An 18,822-nucleotide genomic window follows, 5' to 3' on the forward strand; every position below is an offset into this window, starting at 1 on the left:
AGTCTAGATAATCCATGAATACAGAAAAATTAGAATGACTAGTTAAATGTTATAAACATAAACATTATATTCATTTTCAAGTAACTCACAAATTATACATTATTTCCACATACATTTTGAACAGATATACATAGTGTGTTTTGCACACTGAAGTAATCAGTAAATTTCTTTCGAGTGAGATTCATATTCCGATTATATGCAGCATGATCACACAGGTATTTCACCAACATCAGTTCAGCCAAAGTTGTTTCTGCCTGGCATTCCAAATAAATCACTGTTTTGTACAGCTGTGTTGTTGCCTCTGTATATGTCCTAATATCTTCATCAGCTAATCCATCTACATTATCATCATTGTCAGCAGATGAACAAATGGTGATGATTTCTTCACCAGAAATCCTACTGTGCCAATGTGCTTGTCGTTTCACAGCTAGTCATTTATGTCCTTAACACCTATCTCTGAGATACTGAAATTTTACTAATGCTTCAATGAACATTGTCACTGGTATCTTTATTCATTGTGCAAACTACACCAGTGAACTTGTAAATGACTGATCATGGATTATGCTTTTAATTTAACACTGTAAAAATTCCAAGATCAAATTAAGCAGTGATGTTTTTCAACAATTCTTCTTTGTCCATCCCGTACAGTACATCTTTTTGTCCATGGATACCACCTTCTTATTCTTCGATGTTGTTCTACATTTGCAACAAATGTGGACAAAGCAGTACTATACAACTTAATGTTAACCTGTCAACTGACACAGTTCCAAGGTCTGTGTATTGTGGTTTCGCTGTATTTAAATTTAATTATGATGATGATGATGGTCATCATCATCATCATCGGTTGTTGTCATTATTATTTCCAGAGTATTGAATACTGAGCAGTTACTGTACTACCAAGATTTAGATTAGTGAGATCCCGGTAAATGAGGTTCCACTACATTTTCTTAAGCTTTTACATTCTGTAATGTTGACACAGGGCGTCTCCATGTACTCATTATTTAAACTGCTGATGTCCAGGCTGTGAGCACGAGTCTCTTTGTGGAAACAATGAGTCCATTGACCAATAATTAGGGTATGCATTAAAACAAAAAGTGCACTTTCATTCAAATATATTTACATAAGTATTACAATACAAAACTTTTCATTGTGGGATATTTTTTGCATCTCTACAATGTGGACTGTTTCCATCGTTATTTCACCCAAATTGTTAACAGATGAATCACTGTCATAATCAGAATCATTGTCATTTGTGTTTTCGCATAGACATTCCTCTAAGAGCTCTAGAGTTCCTTCCTCTAAGGACTGTGCATGAAGAACTAACCATTTCACACATGGTAATTTGAACATAACAATTACACCCTTTGTCTCAACACATCTGCTACAGTTCTACTCTTGAGTTAACACAGGCCTACCTAGATGGCAGTACTATGCAGCATAGTTCAGTCAGATTCAAGAGTGGAGCATGTGAGAGCTGCAAAAAAAAAATCATGTCGAATGAGGCTTGACATCTGAGTGAAAAACAAAATTCACATGTCAAGTGCCATTTGCTGTTGAAGTGTAAATGGTTATCTGTCTTCTGTTATTAGCTACATGCTAAAATTGCTTCTCAAAAGCCTCTAGTTCTCCCAAAACTGGTTTGATGTTCTCCTAATCTACTTTCAGTCTTCCCTTCTGTTCTTCAGTAAAGAACTTTGGTGAGTATTTTTGATACATATGATACTAGAATGATTGTGTGCGTGGTTACTTTTTCATCTACCCATTCATGCTTTCGTTGCAGTGTTACTACATTATTTTCAAAAACTGATGGAATTTCTGTAGTTTCATAAACAACATTCATGAGCTTGTGTAGATTTGTTCCACTATTTAGCTTAATTCCTGCAAGAATTTCTCTAATCAATACTTGCACATTTGTACCTTCTGAGTTCGTGCAAAACTTTTTGATATTTCAGGATAACAAGTGTCTCCTATCATCTTCTTACACTGTCTCATCACTCCTTCTGGACAAACTATAAAACTTTTCCAAGTATTGCTTCCATCTTCTCATCTCATTTTCTGCTTCCATTAACCGAATACCTTTTCCATATGCAATTAAAATGCTCCATGTTCTGAGCTTCCTAAAGTGGTTGTTAAATAATCAGTGTGCAGCATTTGTACAGTGTCTACAGGATGATTTTTTCCCACTATTTACAAACTAGGGATTGATTGATGAGAGGATACAGAACAAAAAAGGTCTAATGAACTCGTGTACGCAAATGGATGGTTTCCGTGCTAGAGACCCTTTATTCAATCATAAGTTTTATAGTTTGTCCAGAAGGAGTGATGAGACAGTGTAAGAAGATGATAGGAGACACTTGTTATCCTGAAATATCAAAAAGTTTTGCACGAACTCAGAAGGTACAAATGTGCAAGTATTGATTAGAGAAATTCTTGCAGGAATTAAGCTAAATAGTGGAACAAATCTACACAAGCTCATGAATGTTGTTTATGAAACTACAGAAATTCCATCAGTTTTTGAAAATAATGTAGTAACACTGCAACGAAAGCATGAATGGGTAGATGAAAAAGTAACCACACACACAATCATTCTAGTATCATATGTATCAAAAATACTCACTAAAGTTCTTTACTGAAGAACAGAAGGCTGGAGTCTAATATGTGCTATACCATGCAGCCACAGCTACAGTATGTGTTGTAAATAGTTTGCATGTGCCTGAACACACACATGTACGCCGTAGCGTTTCCATCTCACACGTTCAAATTGGCGAGGCTGCATCCGATCAGTGTCAAAGGCAGCATGAATACACTGCTCAAATGTCTCCACATCTGAAATGTGCTGTGCATACACAATACTTTTGAGATGGCCCCATAACCAGAAATTGCACAGGTTGAAATCTGGTGATTGAACAGGCCATGCAACTGGACCCTATCACTCTATCCATCGACCAGGGAAGACACATTTGAGATGTGTCCAGATGTTAATGGCAAAGTGAGCTGGATTGCCATCATGTAGCAGCCACATAACCCTTTGAATCATCAATGGCACTTCTTCCAACAGGGGAGGCAAAGTCACCTACAAGAAACGCCTATAGTTCCAGTGATCTGCAAGGAAGATTGCTCCCAAAATACGGTTGCTAACCATCCCAGTCCACACATTCCGGCTGCGCCAATGATGGTAATTCACTGTCACCATATCATGGGTGTTCTGCATACTATTCCACATATTACTGTTATCTGTGAATAGGATGGATGACACAAATCATGGTTCCCTGGTGAAAAAACCAGTAACAAAACTGCTCTCGATGTGGAAAATCTGTCGCTAGTAAGCACTGCACATGCTGTAGGTGATAAGGGTAGTAACAATTGTCGTGGAAATGTTCCACATTGTCACCTGGCTTACCCTGCAGTGGCAGGCCAACTGCCTGGTACTGACACGGCAGTTGCCTTCCACAGTATTAATCACATTTTCCTCCAAGACTGGTGTCCAAACATTTCTGATATGTCCGTCATGATTTCCCACTTTCTTAAATGATCCTGTGTCAGACAAACGGCGAAACACTGTTGCAAACATTGAATGCCATGGTTGTTGTCGCCAGGGGTAGATCTTGTGATACAGCCTTGCTGCCCATCACCCATTGCCACTTGCCTTTCTATAAGTAAACAATATGTCGGCAAGCTCTCGATTCAAATATGGAACACTGTATCACATCCTCTACAAAGTGAGTCAGCAAGAAAACCGAATCGGATGCAACATTACCAATTATGATGGCAGGAGAGGGTTGTAGGGCATGACATATGAGGAACAGTACCACCCTCTATGAGGAACCCATGCATATTGGAACTGTATTCACATGTTACAGTGCATATTAGACCGCAGTCTCTGTAACAAAGTATGATTGAATAAATGGTCTCTATCATGGAAACTATGCATTTGCCTACATAAGTTCGTTAGACCTTTTTTGTTCTGTATCCTCTCATTGATCTATTCCTAGAGTCTGTACATGGTAGAAACAATCTTCCTGTTCAGTACAAGTACATTGCATGGGAAAATAAGTAAATGAACGTATAGAAAAAACGCATTTCATACTGTTTTAAAACTGCAGAGTCCCTTCACTATTGTTTAAGTTTGAGGAGAGAATGGATGTTTTGTATTTAAAATATTCTTTATTGTATTTAGTGATTGGATGTGTTTCTATTTGTGTGAAAAATTGTGTGTTTGTCGTGTATTTAAATTTCTGATTAATTTTTCTGACTTGCTTATGAATGCTGAATCCCTATTACAGGTTTCACATTGTTATCCTGAAGTACTTGCTAAATATCCCCAACAACTGATAGATATCTTACAAACACATCAAACTGTTCTTGACAGTGACTTCCGAATGGTTAGTACAAGGTTATTGTATCTGTTATTTTAATCACTTTGTAAAAATTTCTGAGAGTTTCATTGTTCTGAATCTTTGTTTTTACAGACATTGTGTCGAGCACTTATTTTGCTGCGCAACAAAAATTTGTTAGCACCAACAGATCTGCTTTCTCTCTTCTTCCAGTTGTTACGTTGTCAAGATAAACCACTGAGAAAATTTTTAGAAACACATATAATCACAGACATTAAGAACCAAAATTCCAAGCACAAGAATGCACGGTTGAACACGGTAACTTGATAAAAATATTTCTATATATATATATATTATGGACATATCATACATGTAAGCCATTATTCAGTAGATTGAATCAAATTGAAATAATAGCTACTATTTGTATTGTACTTATTGCTAACTGTTCTATCCAAAAATTGTTTCTTATTTATTTTATTCACTTTGTTAATGCTGTGTAATGCCCCTACTTATTGTATAGAATTTGACTATGAAGACTACGAATTTTGTGAGCTACATGCTACTGGATATACTTCTCCCAGTGATGTCTGACCTTAATGAAGATAAGCTAATATTATAAAATAGGTTATAAAGAACTACCAGCATTCTAGAGTGTTACTTGCTGAAGATGATTACTCTCACCAATGCAGTAGTAAAATGATTTGTGTTAGTCCCCAGGTTTTCTCAGCAATTTGACCTTTCTTGCACAGTAATGTGATGATGTGACTCATTACCCTCATCGAGTCCTACCTGATACTGTCTCAGGTAGCCCCTGATGAAGGTGACAAGCCAAATCATCAAAATGCTTTGCAGAGAAGACAATGATATTTGGAAACAAGTCAAGAATGTTGTATTGTTCATACTTACCACCAAATCTGTTATGATATATTTAGTCACAGGCGTCTTCTAAATATTGTTTCAAGCAGCTTATGAATTTCCAGCTGGAGCGATTTTTTTGTCTGAATTATTAAAAAATACAGCATTGCTAAGGGCCACTGGGAAATTTCATTTAAAAAATGGAATTGTAACAGTTGCAGTTCCATTATTCATTTATTTTATTTTTAATGCTACAGTTCAATTTTAAGTTATAAACAAAGTAAAAAGAAGATTTTTCACAGTATGATGCAGTGTGCATGTGTACAGTTCAGTTTCAAGTTACAAATAAAGTAAAAAGAAGATTTTTCACAGCATACTGCAGTGTGCATGTGTACCAATCAGTTGCTGAAAATAGAACAGCTGGCATGAAACTTATGCACACATGAAAACTGGATATTGTATCTCTGCCCTTCTGAATTGATTAATGAGTTCCTTTGCTGATGGAGAGAGGCACCTAGGGAATAAGTTTAAGGGTAACAGAGTGAACTGAAAGCGACTCTGAATCCCAGATGGAGGCCAAGGAAAGGTAGCGCACTGTAACAACTAAGATTTAAATTTCAGAAAATTGGTGATGTGATACAGCCAGTGGCTTACTGCACTTCTGTTCCGGATTCCAGTATGCATACTTGTAAATTCTGGTGCGCATCAGTAGCCCTTAGAAACATATCGATTGTGATTTGAATGAAATTTCTTTTTAGTCAGATGTACTTTGTATAATTCATGGTGATGTGAAACAGCAAGTCTCACATTCAAAATACTCAAGTACGTAGCAAATGTGCAGAAAGTGTCTTGAGGGAGAAACATATAAAAAGGTTGGGCTGATTTTTTTGTCTGCTTGCTATTTATGTTGTAATTTTATCTGTGCAACTTCTGATAAACAAAAAATTTGCTGTTTCTTTTTTTATCCTTGTAAATTATATGTTGTTATTAACTTGACATTGCTTTTCTTTAAGCTTTCATTTGAGTATATTATGTACTGGCATTGTTAGTCCTGTGGCAGGAAAAGCAGCTGAATGCCTTATATTTTAATGCATTACGTGGCAGCCCGATATGTGTTTAAAATATAGTCTGTATTGTAATTTTTCAGACTTTGCAGAACTTCATGTATAGTATGCTGAAGGATACTAATTCCAAAGCAGCCAAAATGTCAGTGGTATGTCCTGTAAAATAATATATTTTTAATAATATCTACTTCACTGCAATAGTGAATACTGGAACTAGGTGTAAAGTGTTGTTAATTGCTCTGAAATACAGTCACACTAAGAACCTAATAGTCCTCATATAATTTGTTTCGCAAATAAAATATTTATTTTTACTTTTGCAGTATTAAATGTATCATTGTGATAAAGAGCTGCTACTGGATAAGGGTTATTGTGCATAGAGAGATGTAGTTGTGAACCATATTGTCGACCTCTGATCTGCCTGGTTGAGGTTGTTTGCTGCAACGACATTCTCTTTACAACATGTATATAATGAACATCATCAGATAGGCGCAATTAATTTTTTTTATTTAATATTTGTTATGGGTACACTATTTAGACATTAACAGTTAAAAGAAAAATGGGATTTTCTCTAACTTAGACATGAACATATTTCAACTAAACGTTGTTTCTTCACTATCAGGTAAACAAAAACAACCTTAATTTCTAAATATTGGAAAAAAAAAAAATCAGGACAATTCAATTCCCTTTGAGATATAAATGATTCCTTAAGTAAAGTGGTGATTGCACTTTGTCTGAGTTTTGTGGCCAAATTTTAAAACTGATCACTAAAATAAGTTGTGTCTGACATCAAAGCACTGCTTTATCATTCTTAATTAGAAGACTAATAGTGCTTGTTTAGAATGGAACCCTAAGATTGCTAAGTTGTGAATGCAATTGTTCTCTATGTTGATTATACTTTGGGCAGGTGAAGATTAAAGTGTTAATGTCCTCCACATTTCCTTAGTTTTTGCAGTCACAGGTATCAGAATTCCTAAGCTATAGACAAAATAAATGGGAAGGAAAGCTGCCATGATTAAATTTCATTCTTTTGAGTGTAGAAATAGCTCCACAGTGTACAGTAATGTGGGGCTGTATCCAACAATAATATTCTCCTTTAACAGATGATGGTTCCCATTCCTCATGGCATCTGACTTTCGTGTTAACTTGATATGTAAATTCAGTGAAAAGTAACTGGATATCTAAGAAGGGTCAAAATATGGCAGCTCCTTTAGACAACTGGTCTACAATTTTGTCATACAAAATGCCTGTGTAAGCTTTAAACCGAAGTAGATAATTGTATTTATTTCTTCGAGAACATTTTGTTATTTCTTGAGCTGTGTCAATAACTAGTTTACTGCTGTGCTCTATGGCACTAAAAATGCTTTTAAAATCATAAATAATCAATATGCTTTCTTCATTTTGAATTGAAGAGCCTGTAATGACCATCGTGGTTGGTACTGGATCCACTCTTGGAACATATATAAAAATTAAAGGATTTAAAGTGATACAGCTTTCAGATTGCCTCTTTGAACAGAGCTCTGTATCACTTATCACTTGTTTCATGCCTGGCAGTGACTTTTTTAATGTGAAAAATGAAGTTACGTGTGGTTCGAAGTCCACATTAAATTTTAGGTCATCTTATAACTGACTTAGAACTAACTTAATAGATCCGTGGAAAATCAGGGCATATGTTGCGAAGTACTGCAGTGTTCAAACAAACCATTGCATTGAGAAGTGGTTCACTTTGAAACATTGGTTGTAGAGTACTCATGTTCTCACAGTTGAATGTGTTTGTTAAATCATGAATCCACTCAGAGAAGACAAAATTACCAGTTCATGCCAAATTGAATATAAAAACCAAATATCAAGAGCACACTAGAGATTATAAGAGTAATGTTTCTGGTTTTAAAGCCTGAGAACTACAAAGCATAATGTATAGCACAAGCAGTGAAAAATCCTGCACGTAATACCAAAGTGACTAGTGATGAATGTTCTTGAAGAAATGGAAATATGTATGCACACATTTAATCAACCACAGAAGATATTAGATGAATAAGGAGACTAAACATAAAAGATATGTAGAAAATTTTATTGAAATATTAAATTGCGATAATGGGCAAATTTAGACATAGCAAAAACATTTCGTAATGAAAGACAAAAGTAGCAGCAAAGATTAAACGATTAATGAACTAAATTCATAAACTATATAAAGCGACTTTCTAACCAAACAGCATCATTGGTGCAACAAGAAATGGTGTCAGAAGTTCGTTAAAATATAAATATAAACTAAAAGACATTGGAAAATCCGCTAATGTGAAAAAGGACCAACAAGTTTCACAAATTTGCTAAAATTCAAACATAGATCACAAAATCATAGACAGCAATTTAATAAGTGAATACTCACTAATGTGATACAGAAGTGAAGAGTAACTAGACATAAATACCTACATATACAACATTATATAGCCATAAAATGTAACTAAAAACAATTTAAGAAAATCATGATAAAATACTGTGTGTTATTTGCACATACATTGACAATGGCAATTATAGCTGAAGTAGCCCTATTGAGAAAGAAATTCGGTTGAAGCTGTGGACTTTCACACACACACACACACACACACACACACACACACAATATTTACTACAGCTGAAGTAGCCCTATTGAGAAAGAAATTCGGTTGAAGCTGTGGACTTTCACACACACACACACACACACACACACACAATATTTACTCTAGTAGAATACTGATTTTGTAACAAAATGACAGCTGTTTTTTCAGCAGCATGCTAAGTGTTAGCTACAACTAATGATCTGTTACTGAAGTGAGAATCTGAGTTGGATTAAGTGGTGTATGTGTGTATAGTGTATTAATTTACATATTTTTGTTTAAGGACATTATGATAGAACTGTACAAGAAAAATGTGTGGAATGATGCAAAAACAGTCAATGTGATTGCAACGGCGTGCTTTTCAAAATTTGTGAAGGTAATGTCTTATTTGCTAATCAGTATTAAATTATTTCTTGTAATTAGATTGCATCTAAAGATTGTTTTTATCTTTTAGGTTATGGTAGCAGCTCTAAAGTTTTTTCTTGGAACTGATCCAGCAGAAGAGAAGTCCGATGATAGTGACTCTGACGTAAGTAAATGTTATTCAGTTTGGCAGATATGTTTATAGTTTTGACTTGTCAGTGAATGGCAAGAAGTTATTCAGTGTTCTAGACTGTAGATAAAAATCTGTTAAACTAGAAAAATATACTGTTCCACATGAATAAAAATGGAATGTATAAGTTCATTAGGCAGCAGTATGGCTCACACTACATAAAAGAGAATTGTCTGCACAAGCCTGAAGAAACATCCCAGATGTTGGAAATTGTAGAAAATAGGCTGCCCTTCTTGTGCTGTATTGTATAGAGGCCAAGCATAAATATTCCATAAATGGAAGGACAGAACATTAGGGGTTTAATGTCCATTAACAATGCGTTCAATAGAGAAGCAGCACAAGCTGAGATTGGGAAAGGATAAGGAAGGAAACCTGCCTTATTTTTTAGGAGTACCATCCCAGCATTTGCCTTACATATTGCTGGATTGCTGAACCAAGATTTGTTCTTCCTGAATATGAGTTCAGTGTTGTACCATTGTACCACCTTGCCCTGTTGAAGTTTTACATCTAGGTGAATAAAGATCCTCTTTCTTTTTGTTCAGTGATAGGCATCCTTGATACTCCAGCGTATTTTCTAACATCACCTATCAACCTTTTGTTATTTCTTGTCTTGGTCTTTTCTTATCTCTTTGAATCTTACTAAAAAGACTCTTGGTCCACCTTGAATTACTGCAGTTACAGGTACTGTCAGAAGAGCTAAAGGAAAATCTGATTGAACTCCTATCTCACCTTCCTTGGGGTGTTCAGGTAGAATTTGTACGGAAAATCTATTCTAAATAAATAATTACGCCATTAGAATGGTCTCTGAAGATGGGATTAATTTTAAGTACAAAAAAAGTATGTCTTTAATGAACCTATAGGAAAACAAATCTTACATCTTGTGCTAACATATAATTTGTTTTCTTATCCTTATACCATGCACACATTTTCAGTAGTTTCTCGTTCTTTCCTAAGAGAATTAGAAAAAGGGTAGATGGGGGAGGGATAGTAGACTCCATCCATAAACTATGGACCTTGCCGAGACAGGGTGGTTTGTGTATCTCGTTGATACAGATAGCCATCCCGTAGATGCAATTGCTGTGGGAGTGGTATCTCTATAGTGGTCAGAATAACCTGTAGTTCCTGATGAGAAGTAGCAACATTTTCAGTATTTACAGGGGGCAATGGTCTGCTGCCTAATGAACTGATCTGGTCATGTAACATTAGTCAGCATTGTCCTGTTATGTTAGTATTATGAACGACTGAAAGCAAAGGGATATTTTTCAAGGACATTCAGCTCTGCTGTCTGTAGAGAGCAGTGTCAAGCCAGTTTTTGGACTGAAGACACCAGCATAAACAAAGGTAATAGGTGGCACAGTAACTAACAATAAAAGCAAAACTGAACAAGTGGAATATTTCTTTAAAAGCTTGGATACTTTGTATAAAAATTTTGAACACAGATAGTTAATAATGAATGTATTGTCACTCTAGGGGTGATTCCATCTGAGATAAATAAATTGAGATGAATTATAAAGAAAGGAACAATGTCTGTATATGGTGGTGTTTCAATAGGAATGGAAGAAACTGGAGGAGAAAGTAATATAAAATTGTTTACAGACTGACTCCCAGGAAGACAGTTCCACATGATGCGAACAGTGCTACATTTGCTCAGGATAGGAGACAGTTAAGGCATAAAAAATTGTATATCTGTCAACTTCCTCTCTATAATGAACAATATAATTCATTAAAACTGCCCCTGCACCAAGTGTGACATGCAAGTTTTTAGTAGAAATTACCGATTAAACACAAAAATTTGTGTGCTATTTAAGTGTACTGTTAAAGGTATCACTTTTCTTTACGTATTATTCCAGAAAATATGAAAAGATCCTAAAGTCGGGTTGTAGTCATATTTTTGTTTGCATTTTGGTGCAGTATTCAATTTAATTGTTCTGGATTTCTACATTATAGTTCTGTTAAAAGGTATATTCTAAGTTAATTAACAGATACTGCTGCAGTTAAGTGAGCGTGAGTTCTTGTTGTCAGTGGAAATAATTAACTTTTTATGTTATATTTTACACCCGAAGCACTTACGTCTAGACCTGACTTTTGTGGCTTGTAAGTAACAAAAATGCCAGTAGTGTAAAGTGTTTAAGTGATTTTATTAAATTTTTAAGTGTGTAATTTGTGTTGTAATGCGTGATAACTGTGGATGTTGCCATAGGATAGTCAGAGAGGAAGTAGTATATGTAGACTGTGGGTTGGAATTCCACTTGGGTGATAGTGGTGGGAAACTCAGTGAGGCTCTTCCATGGCACTTGAGGCTCTGGGGAAAATAGAAGAAGAATAAGAAGAAGATAGCGACAAGAGAATTGCCGAACAAGAAGCAAAGATTTGTGCCCTTCAGGCTGATTTAGAACATGTGAAGATTGAACTATATAGGTTGAAAAGGGGGGGGGGGGAAGATGATGGGAACTGTGTAAAGATAACAAAAGGGCAAAAGAGAAACAGCTCTTCAGTTTCTTCATATATATTTTAAGCTTACAGTAGCAAATAAATTTGTCTTGTTATCTCATCCAGCTGTAGGTTGCAGTAGGATGCAGCAGTCTTCTGGCAAAGAAACTAGGTTGGTACCAAAAGAGAGTAAGAAGAAAAATGTCTTGCTGCTAGGTAGCAACCATGGGAGGGATGCAGGCCAGATCGTACAGGACAGATTAGGAATGGAGTTACCAGGTCATACATATTATGAAGCCAGGTGCTAGCCTTAGACCAGTGACAGAGGATGTAGGGAATCTATGCGAAGATTTTGTCAAAGAGGATATGGTTATTGCAGTAGGTGGAGTGGGGAACAGCCTGGCAAAAGACAGTAATTACAGAATTAGGGGTGACCTGGATGAAATTGGAGTAGCAACTACACACACAAATATGAGTTTGGTGGATAGCCTGCACCGCCATGACCAGCCCTGGGTTAACACTACTGTGAGCCATGTGAAGATTTAAGTTGAGCTGACTAGTGCTGACTGAAATGAAATCTCATATGAGTGGATTGCCTGATGCTACAATTGGGTGGTGGTGATGTACTTGACATGGCATACAGTAGAGTGGGAAAGGGAAAGATAGATTGGCTGATTTTTTTGAAAATAGCTTTCTGCGTCAGCTAATCAGAAAGAATAAAAACCATGGATCACTAGAGGTATTAAAGTATCTTGTGAAACAAAATGAGAAATATATGTGTCAGCAAGAACAAGTAGAGATCCAGCAGTAGTTGCACACTATAAAAACTTCTCGAAATTACTGATAAAAGTTATTGGAATATCAAGGAACAGGCACGTAATGGCAGAAATAAGCAACGCTGACAATAGACTTAAGAGTGTTTGGAATGTAGTGAAGCGAGAGACGGGACAACCAGCCACAGAACAGGATAACAACACTAGTGAACTGAATGGAAGGGCTATAAATGAGGAGTCACTGCCAATGTAGGGACAAACAGTTCAAGAGAAAAATTACAGCATTATGTTGAAAATGAAACTCTAATAAAATTCAGTTAAATGAGTGTATCACCAATGGCTTCTAAAATTAAGAAAATTATACATTCTCTAAAAAGTTAAAACTCATCTGGATTTTCCAGTAGAGTTCTAAGGATTAGTTCCCATATAATGAGTCCTGTCTTACTTGAAATGTGTAATGCATCACTAACTCATGGCATTTTTCCAGAGAGACTGAAATGTACCGTTGTCAAGCTCCTCTTTAAGGAAGGTGGCAGAAGAGATGTAAAAAACTATCGTCTTGTTTCATTGCTGACATCACTTTACAACATTTTTAACTTGATGTATTCTAGAATAGTTTTTCACCCAAGCAACAACAGTATTCTCAGCAAATCACAGTTTGGATTTCAGAAGGGTTGTTCTCTGAGAATGCCATTTACATGTTCACTCACCAAATTATACAAGCATTAAGTAACAAAATTGTACTGGTTGATATTTTCTGTGATCCATTTGACTGTGTGTCCTAGATAACTTAAATTTTTATGGGATTGAAAGTGTTGTTGTGGTCTTCAGTCCTGAGACTGGTTTGATGCAGCTCTCCATCCTACTCTATCCTGTGCAAGCTTCTTCATCTCCCAGTACCTACTGCAACCTACATTCTTCTGAATCTGCTTAGTGTATTCATCTCTTGGTCTCCCTCTACGATTTGTACCCTCCACGCTGCCCTCCAATACTAAATTTGTGATCCCTTGATGCCTCAGAACATGTCCTACCAACCGATCCCTTCTTCTAGTCAAGTTGTGCCACAAACTCCTCTTCTCCCCAATTCTATTCAATACCTCCTCGTTTGTTATGTGATCTACCCATCTAATCTTCTGTAGCACCACATTTCGAAAGCTTGTATTCTCTTCTTGTCCAAACTATTTATCGTCCATGTTTCACTTCCATACATGGCTACACTCCATACAAATACTTTCAAAAACAACTTCCTGACACTTAAATCTATGCTCGATGTTAACAAATTTCTTTTCTTCAGAAACGCTTTCCTTGCCATTGCCAGTCTACATTTTATATCTCTCTACTTCGACCATCAGCAGTTATTTTGCTCCCCAAATAGCAAAACTCCTTTACTACTTTAAGCGTGTCATTTCCTAATCTAATTCCCTCAGCATCACCCAATTTAATTCAACTACATTCCATTATCCTCGTTTTGCTTGTGTTGATGTTCATCTTATACCCCCCTTTCAAGACACTGTCCATTCCGTTCAACTGCTCTTCCAAGTCCTTTGCTGTCTCTGACAGAATTACAATGTCATCGGCAAACCTCAAAGTTCTTATTTCTTCTCCATGGATTTTAATACCTACTCTGAACTTTTCTTTTACTACTTGCTCAATATACAGATTGAATAGCATCAGGGAGAGGCTACAACCCTGTCTCACTCCCTTCCCAACCACTGCTTCCCTTTCATGTCCCTCGACTCTTATAACTGCCATCTGGTTTCTGTACAAATTGTAAATAGCCTTTCGCTCCCTGTATTTTACGCCTGCCACCTTCAGAATTTGAGAGAGAGTATTCCAGTCAACATTGTCAAAAGCTTTCTCTAAGTCTACAATTGCTAGAAACGTAGGTTTGCCTTTCCTTAATCTATCTTGTAAGATAAGTCGTAGGGTCAGTATTGCCTCACGTGTTTCAACATTTCTACGGAATCCAAACTGATCTTCCCCGAGGTCCGCTTCTACCAGTTTTTCCATTCGTCTGTAAAGAATTCGCATTAGTATTTTGCAGTTGTGACTTATTAAACTGATAGTTCAGTAATTTTCACATCTGTCACACCTGATTTCTTTGGGATTGGAATTATTATATTATTTTTGAAGTCTGAGGGAATTTCCCCTGTCTCATACATCTTGCTCACCAGATGGTAGAGTTTTGTTAGGCCTGGCTCTCCCAAGGCTGTCAGTTGTTCTAATGGAATGTTGTCTGCTCCGGGGGCCTTGTTTCGACGTAGGTCTTCCAGCGCTCTGTCAAACACTTCCCGCAGTATCGTATCTCCCATTTCATCTTCATCTACCTCCTCTTCCATTTCCATAATATTGTCCTCAAGAACATCGCCCCTGTATAGACCATCTATATACTCCTTCCACCTTTCTGCTTTCCCTTCTTTGCTTAGAACTGGGTTTCCATCTGAGCTCTTGATATTCATGCAAGTGGTTCTTTTTTCTCCAAAGGTCTCTTTAATTTTCCTGTAGGCAGTATCTATCTTACCCCTCATGAGATAAGCCTCTACATCCTTACATTTGTCCTCTAGCCATCCCTGCTTAGCCATTTTGCACTTCTTGTCAATCTCATTTTTGAGACGTTTGTATACCTTTTTGCCTGATTCACTTACTGCATTTTTGTATTTTCTGCTTTCATCAATTAAATTCAGTATCTCTTCTGTTACCCAAGGATTTCTACTAGCCCTCGTCTTTTTACCTACTCGATCCTCTGCTGCCTTCACTATTTCATTCCTCAAAGCTACCCATTCTTCTTCTACTGTATTTCTTTCCCCCATTCCTGTCAATTGTTCCCTTATGCTCTCCCTGAAACTCTGTACAACCTCTGGTTTAGTCAGTTTATCCAAGTCCCATCTCCTTAAATTCCCACCTTTTTGCAGTTTCTTCAGTTTCAATCTGCAGTTCATAACCAATAGATTGTGGTCAGAGTCCACATCTGCCCCTGGAAATGTCTTACAATTTAAAATCTGATTCCTAAATCTCTGTCTTACCATTATATAATCTATCTGAAACCTTTTAGTATCTCTGGGGTTCTTCCATGTATACAGCCTTCTTTCATGATTCTTGAACCAAGTGTTAGCTATGACTAAGTTATGCTCTCTGCTAAATTCTACCAGGCGGCTTCCTCTTTCATTTCTTAGCCCCAATCCATATTCACCTACTACATTTCCTTCTCTTCCTTTTCCTACTGTCAAATTCCAGTCACCCCTGACTATTAAATTTTCGTCTCCCTTCACTACCTGAATAATTTCTTTTATCTCATCATGCATTTCATCAATTTCTTCATCATCTGCAGAGCTAGTTGGCATATAAACTTGTACTACTGTAGTAGGCATGGGCTTCGTGTCTATCTTAGCCACAATAATGCGTTCACTATGCTGTTTGTAGTAGCTTACCCCCACTCCTATTTTTTTATTCATTATTAAACCTACTCCTGCATTACCCCTATTTGATATTGTATTTATAACTCTGTATTCACCTGACGAAAAGTCTTGTTCCTCCTGCCACCGAATTTCACTAATTCCCACTATATCTAACTTTAAGCTATCCATTTCCCTTTTTAAATTTTCTAACCTACCTGCCCGATTAAGGGATCTGACATTCCACGCTCCGATCCGTAGAACGCCAGTTTTCTTTCTCTTGATAACGATGTCCTCTTGAGTAGTCCTCGCCCGGAGATCCGAATGGGGGACTATTTTACCTCCGGAATACTTTACCCAAGAGGACACCATCCTCATTTAATCATACAGTAAAGCTGCATGCCCTCGGGAAAAATTACGATTGTAGTTTCCCCTTCCTTTCAGCAGTTCGCAGTACCACAACAGTAAGGCCGTTTTGGTTAGTGTTACAGGGCCAGATCAGTCAATCATCCAGACTATTGCCCCTGCAACTACTGAAAAGGCTGCTGCCCCTCTTCAGGAACCACATGTTTGTCTGGCCTCTCAACAGATACCCCTCCATTGTGGTTGCACCTACGGTACGGGCATCTGTATCGCTAAGACATGCAAGCCTCCCCACCAGCGGCAAGGTCCATGGTTCATGGGGGGGGGGGGGGGGTCAGTAAGTTGACATATTTTACGTATTTTCATTCTGTATTGTCATATGGAGTAATGTTTTGGGGTAACTCATTTTTAAGAAAGAAGGTCTTCTTCATTGGCTCAAATACCTTCTGTAAGAATAATGTCCTGTAGACATCTTTTTAGGGAGTTGAGCATTCTGACCACTGATTCACAGTATATTTATTACCTTCTGAAGTTTGTTATGAGTAATCCACTGTAGTACAATAGTAACAATAATTTACATAACTACAGTACCAGAAGGAAAAATGACATTCATTTCTCCAAATTAAGGTAGTCTTTAGCACAAAAAGGGTTGCACAATGCTGCAATTTAAGTTTTTGACAACTTACTCAGTGATATAAATTGTCTGACAGACAACGAAGTGAAATTTGAAAACAAACTGAAAAAGTTTCTCCTTGACACTCCTATTCCATAGACTAATTTCTCTTATTGTAAGTTGTAAAATGTTGCAGATAGGAATTACGAACTCACATCTGTATATTTAATAATAATTCAAATTCTTTAACAACAACAAATGTATAAATGCTCAGCTATACCCATATTTACAACCTGATGTACAGTGTGAATTTTCTATTGCTTGTAGGGAGATGCTGAACCTACCAGTTACGTATTTCCCCCAAAATAGCTTATGACTTTTGTAGAATCTATTTGTTTGCTAATATCTTCTGGATACTGTGGTCACCAATAGATTTATCTTGTAGAGCTCGTCCTGTTATTTAGTCCCAGCTATTAACCGTGTTTATTGTGCTCAGATCCTCTTCGCTGAAGGTTTCATGAATTAGCTGGAAAAGAGCTTGTTTATCTGCTCAAACAGAATAAAACTTTCATAACCAGAGTTCCATCATTTCAACCATATATTGCAGGTTAACCATTAATACAATGCACTTTACAAAGAACACCGGGCTCCTACTCTCCGGTCTGTATACAATAGAGTAAGTCAAATACATTACATTGTACACAGCATTCATTGCTAATACAGGCTCTTTTGTTATTCCCTGGTGGGCCAGTCAGTGGCTGCACAGAGTAGTTCTGTCCACCACAGCAAATTATGATGTCCATTCACCACTCATGCCCATGGAAGATGCAGCTCCTGTGTATATTCTTGGCTCTGCACAAACCAAAGCCTAGTGTCAGTGTTCTGCTCCACTCTAGCTCAGTTAACCTAAGATAATAGTTTTTCTCTCTGTATTCATGTGAATATCATCTATTTCTTGAAGAGCCTAATAATGTACCATGGCATTTCGTAACTAAATGTTATCTTACACTACATAGTCCCCGAATTGAATGGAAGATACAAACATAATACAACACCTTACATGATTTCTACACTTACTGTAATACTATTGTCTAATATATACTTAATTGTTTTTATTAATTCAAATCTATCCTTCAAATATAATTATGTGGATCTATACTTTTGTCATCATTCATTGTTAATTAAATTACTTCTACTAATTAAAATTTGTATTATTACCCAAGAATCCAGTCTTTTACCCAGGTTCTTCATTATACAGTATCATATTTTCTAGTTGTTTCTTGTCTCTGCGTTTCTGACAAATATATATAACTTTCACCTAATTACTTATTCTTAGAACTCTGCAATGTGTTTGTGCCTTATCACTTCTTTAAAGACTATTTATAGTACTTTACTATAAGGATCAAAACTCAGAACAGTATCCCACTATTGAAGCTCAGAAGAGGTAAGTCACATAAATTATTTTTCCTTTTCTTTTTCAATATTTTAGTCTGGAGAAAACTTCACCCTATTTCAGCCATTTGCCCGTTCATTTCTTTCCAACTTATTCTTTTCTCCATCTTTCCAAGGAATTGTACTCTTTCCCATATTTACTCAGAATACAATGTGATGTATCCCTCTGCCTCCTTCATTCATCGACAAAAATATGGTTGGAGCCACCCCTCCTATGGGTCCACCCGATCCTGGTATAGGTTACCATCTATGGAGGGGTAACCTATCCAATACAACTCCGTACCCTAACTTAACAAGGTGCATCATATCCCTCCATTGTCCTAATTATGAGTACTCAAGTACTGTATCCTTTCAAGACTCACTGCTGCCCAACCTTCCTTCCAATATATTATCTACCAGACA

At 36.7% G+C, this 18,822-nt stretch overlaps 1 protein-coding gene across 2 annotated transcripts in view; it reads left to right on the forward strand.

Annotated features, from left to right (window-relative positions):
• The window catches only part of LOC124611521 (protein SDA1 homolog), a 179,651-nt gene that overhangs the window by 57,261 nt on the left and 103,568 nt on the right, over nucleotides 1-18,822 (forward strand). For both annotated transcript variants that reach the window (XM_047140253.1, XM_047140252.1), the window contains exons 4-8: nucleotides 4,284-4,382; nucleotides 4,470-4,652; nucleotides 6,337-6,402; nucleotides 9,128-9,220; nucleotides 9,299-9,373. In XM_047140253.1, the coding sequence (XP_046996209.1) occupies nucleotides 4,284-4,382; nucleotides 4,470-4,652; nucleotides 6,337-6,402; nucleotides 9,128-9,220; nucleotides 9,299-9,373 (516 nt within the window). The remainder of the gene's footprint in view (nucleotides 1-4,283; nucleotides 4,383-4,469; nucleotides 4,653-6,336; nucleotides 6,403-9,127; nucleotides 9,221-9,298; nucleotides 9,374-18,822) is intronic.

Source organism: Schistocerca americana, chromosome 1, assembly GCF_021461395.2.
Source record: "Schistocerca americana isolate TAMUIC-IGC-003095 chromosome 1, iqSchAmer2.1, whole genome shotgun sequence".
In the NCBI taxonomy this organism is placed as follows: Eukaryota; Metazoa; Arthropoda; class Insecta; order Orthoptera; family Acrididae; genus Schistocerca; species Schistocerca americana.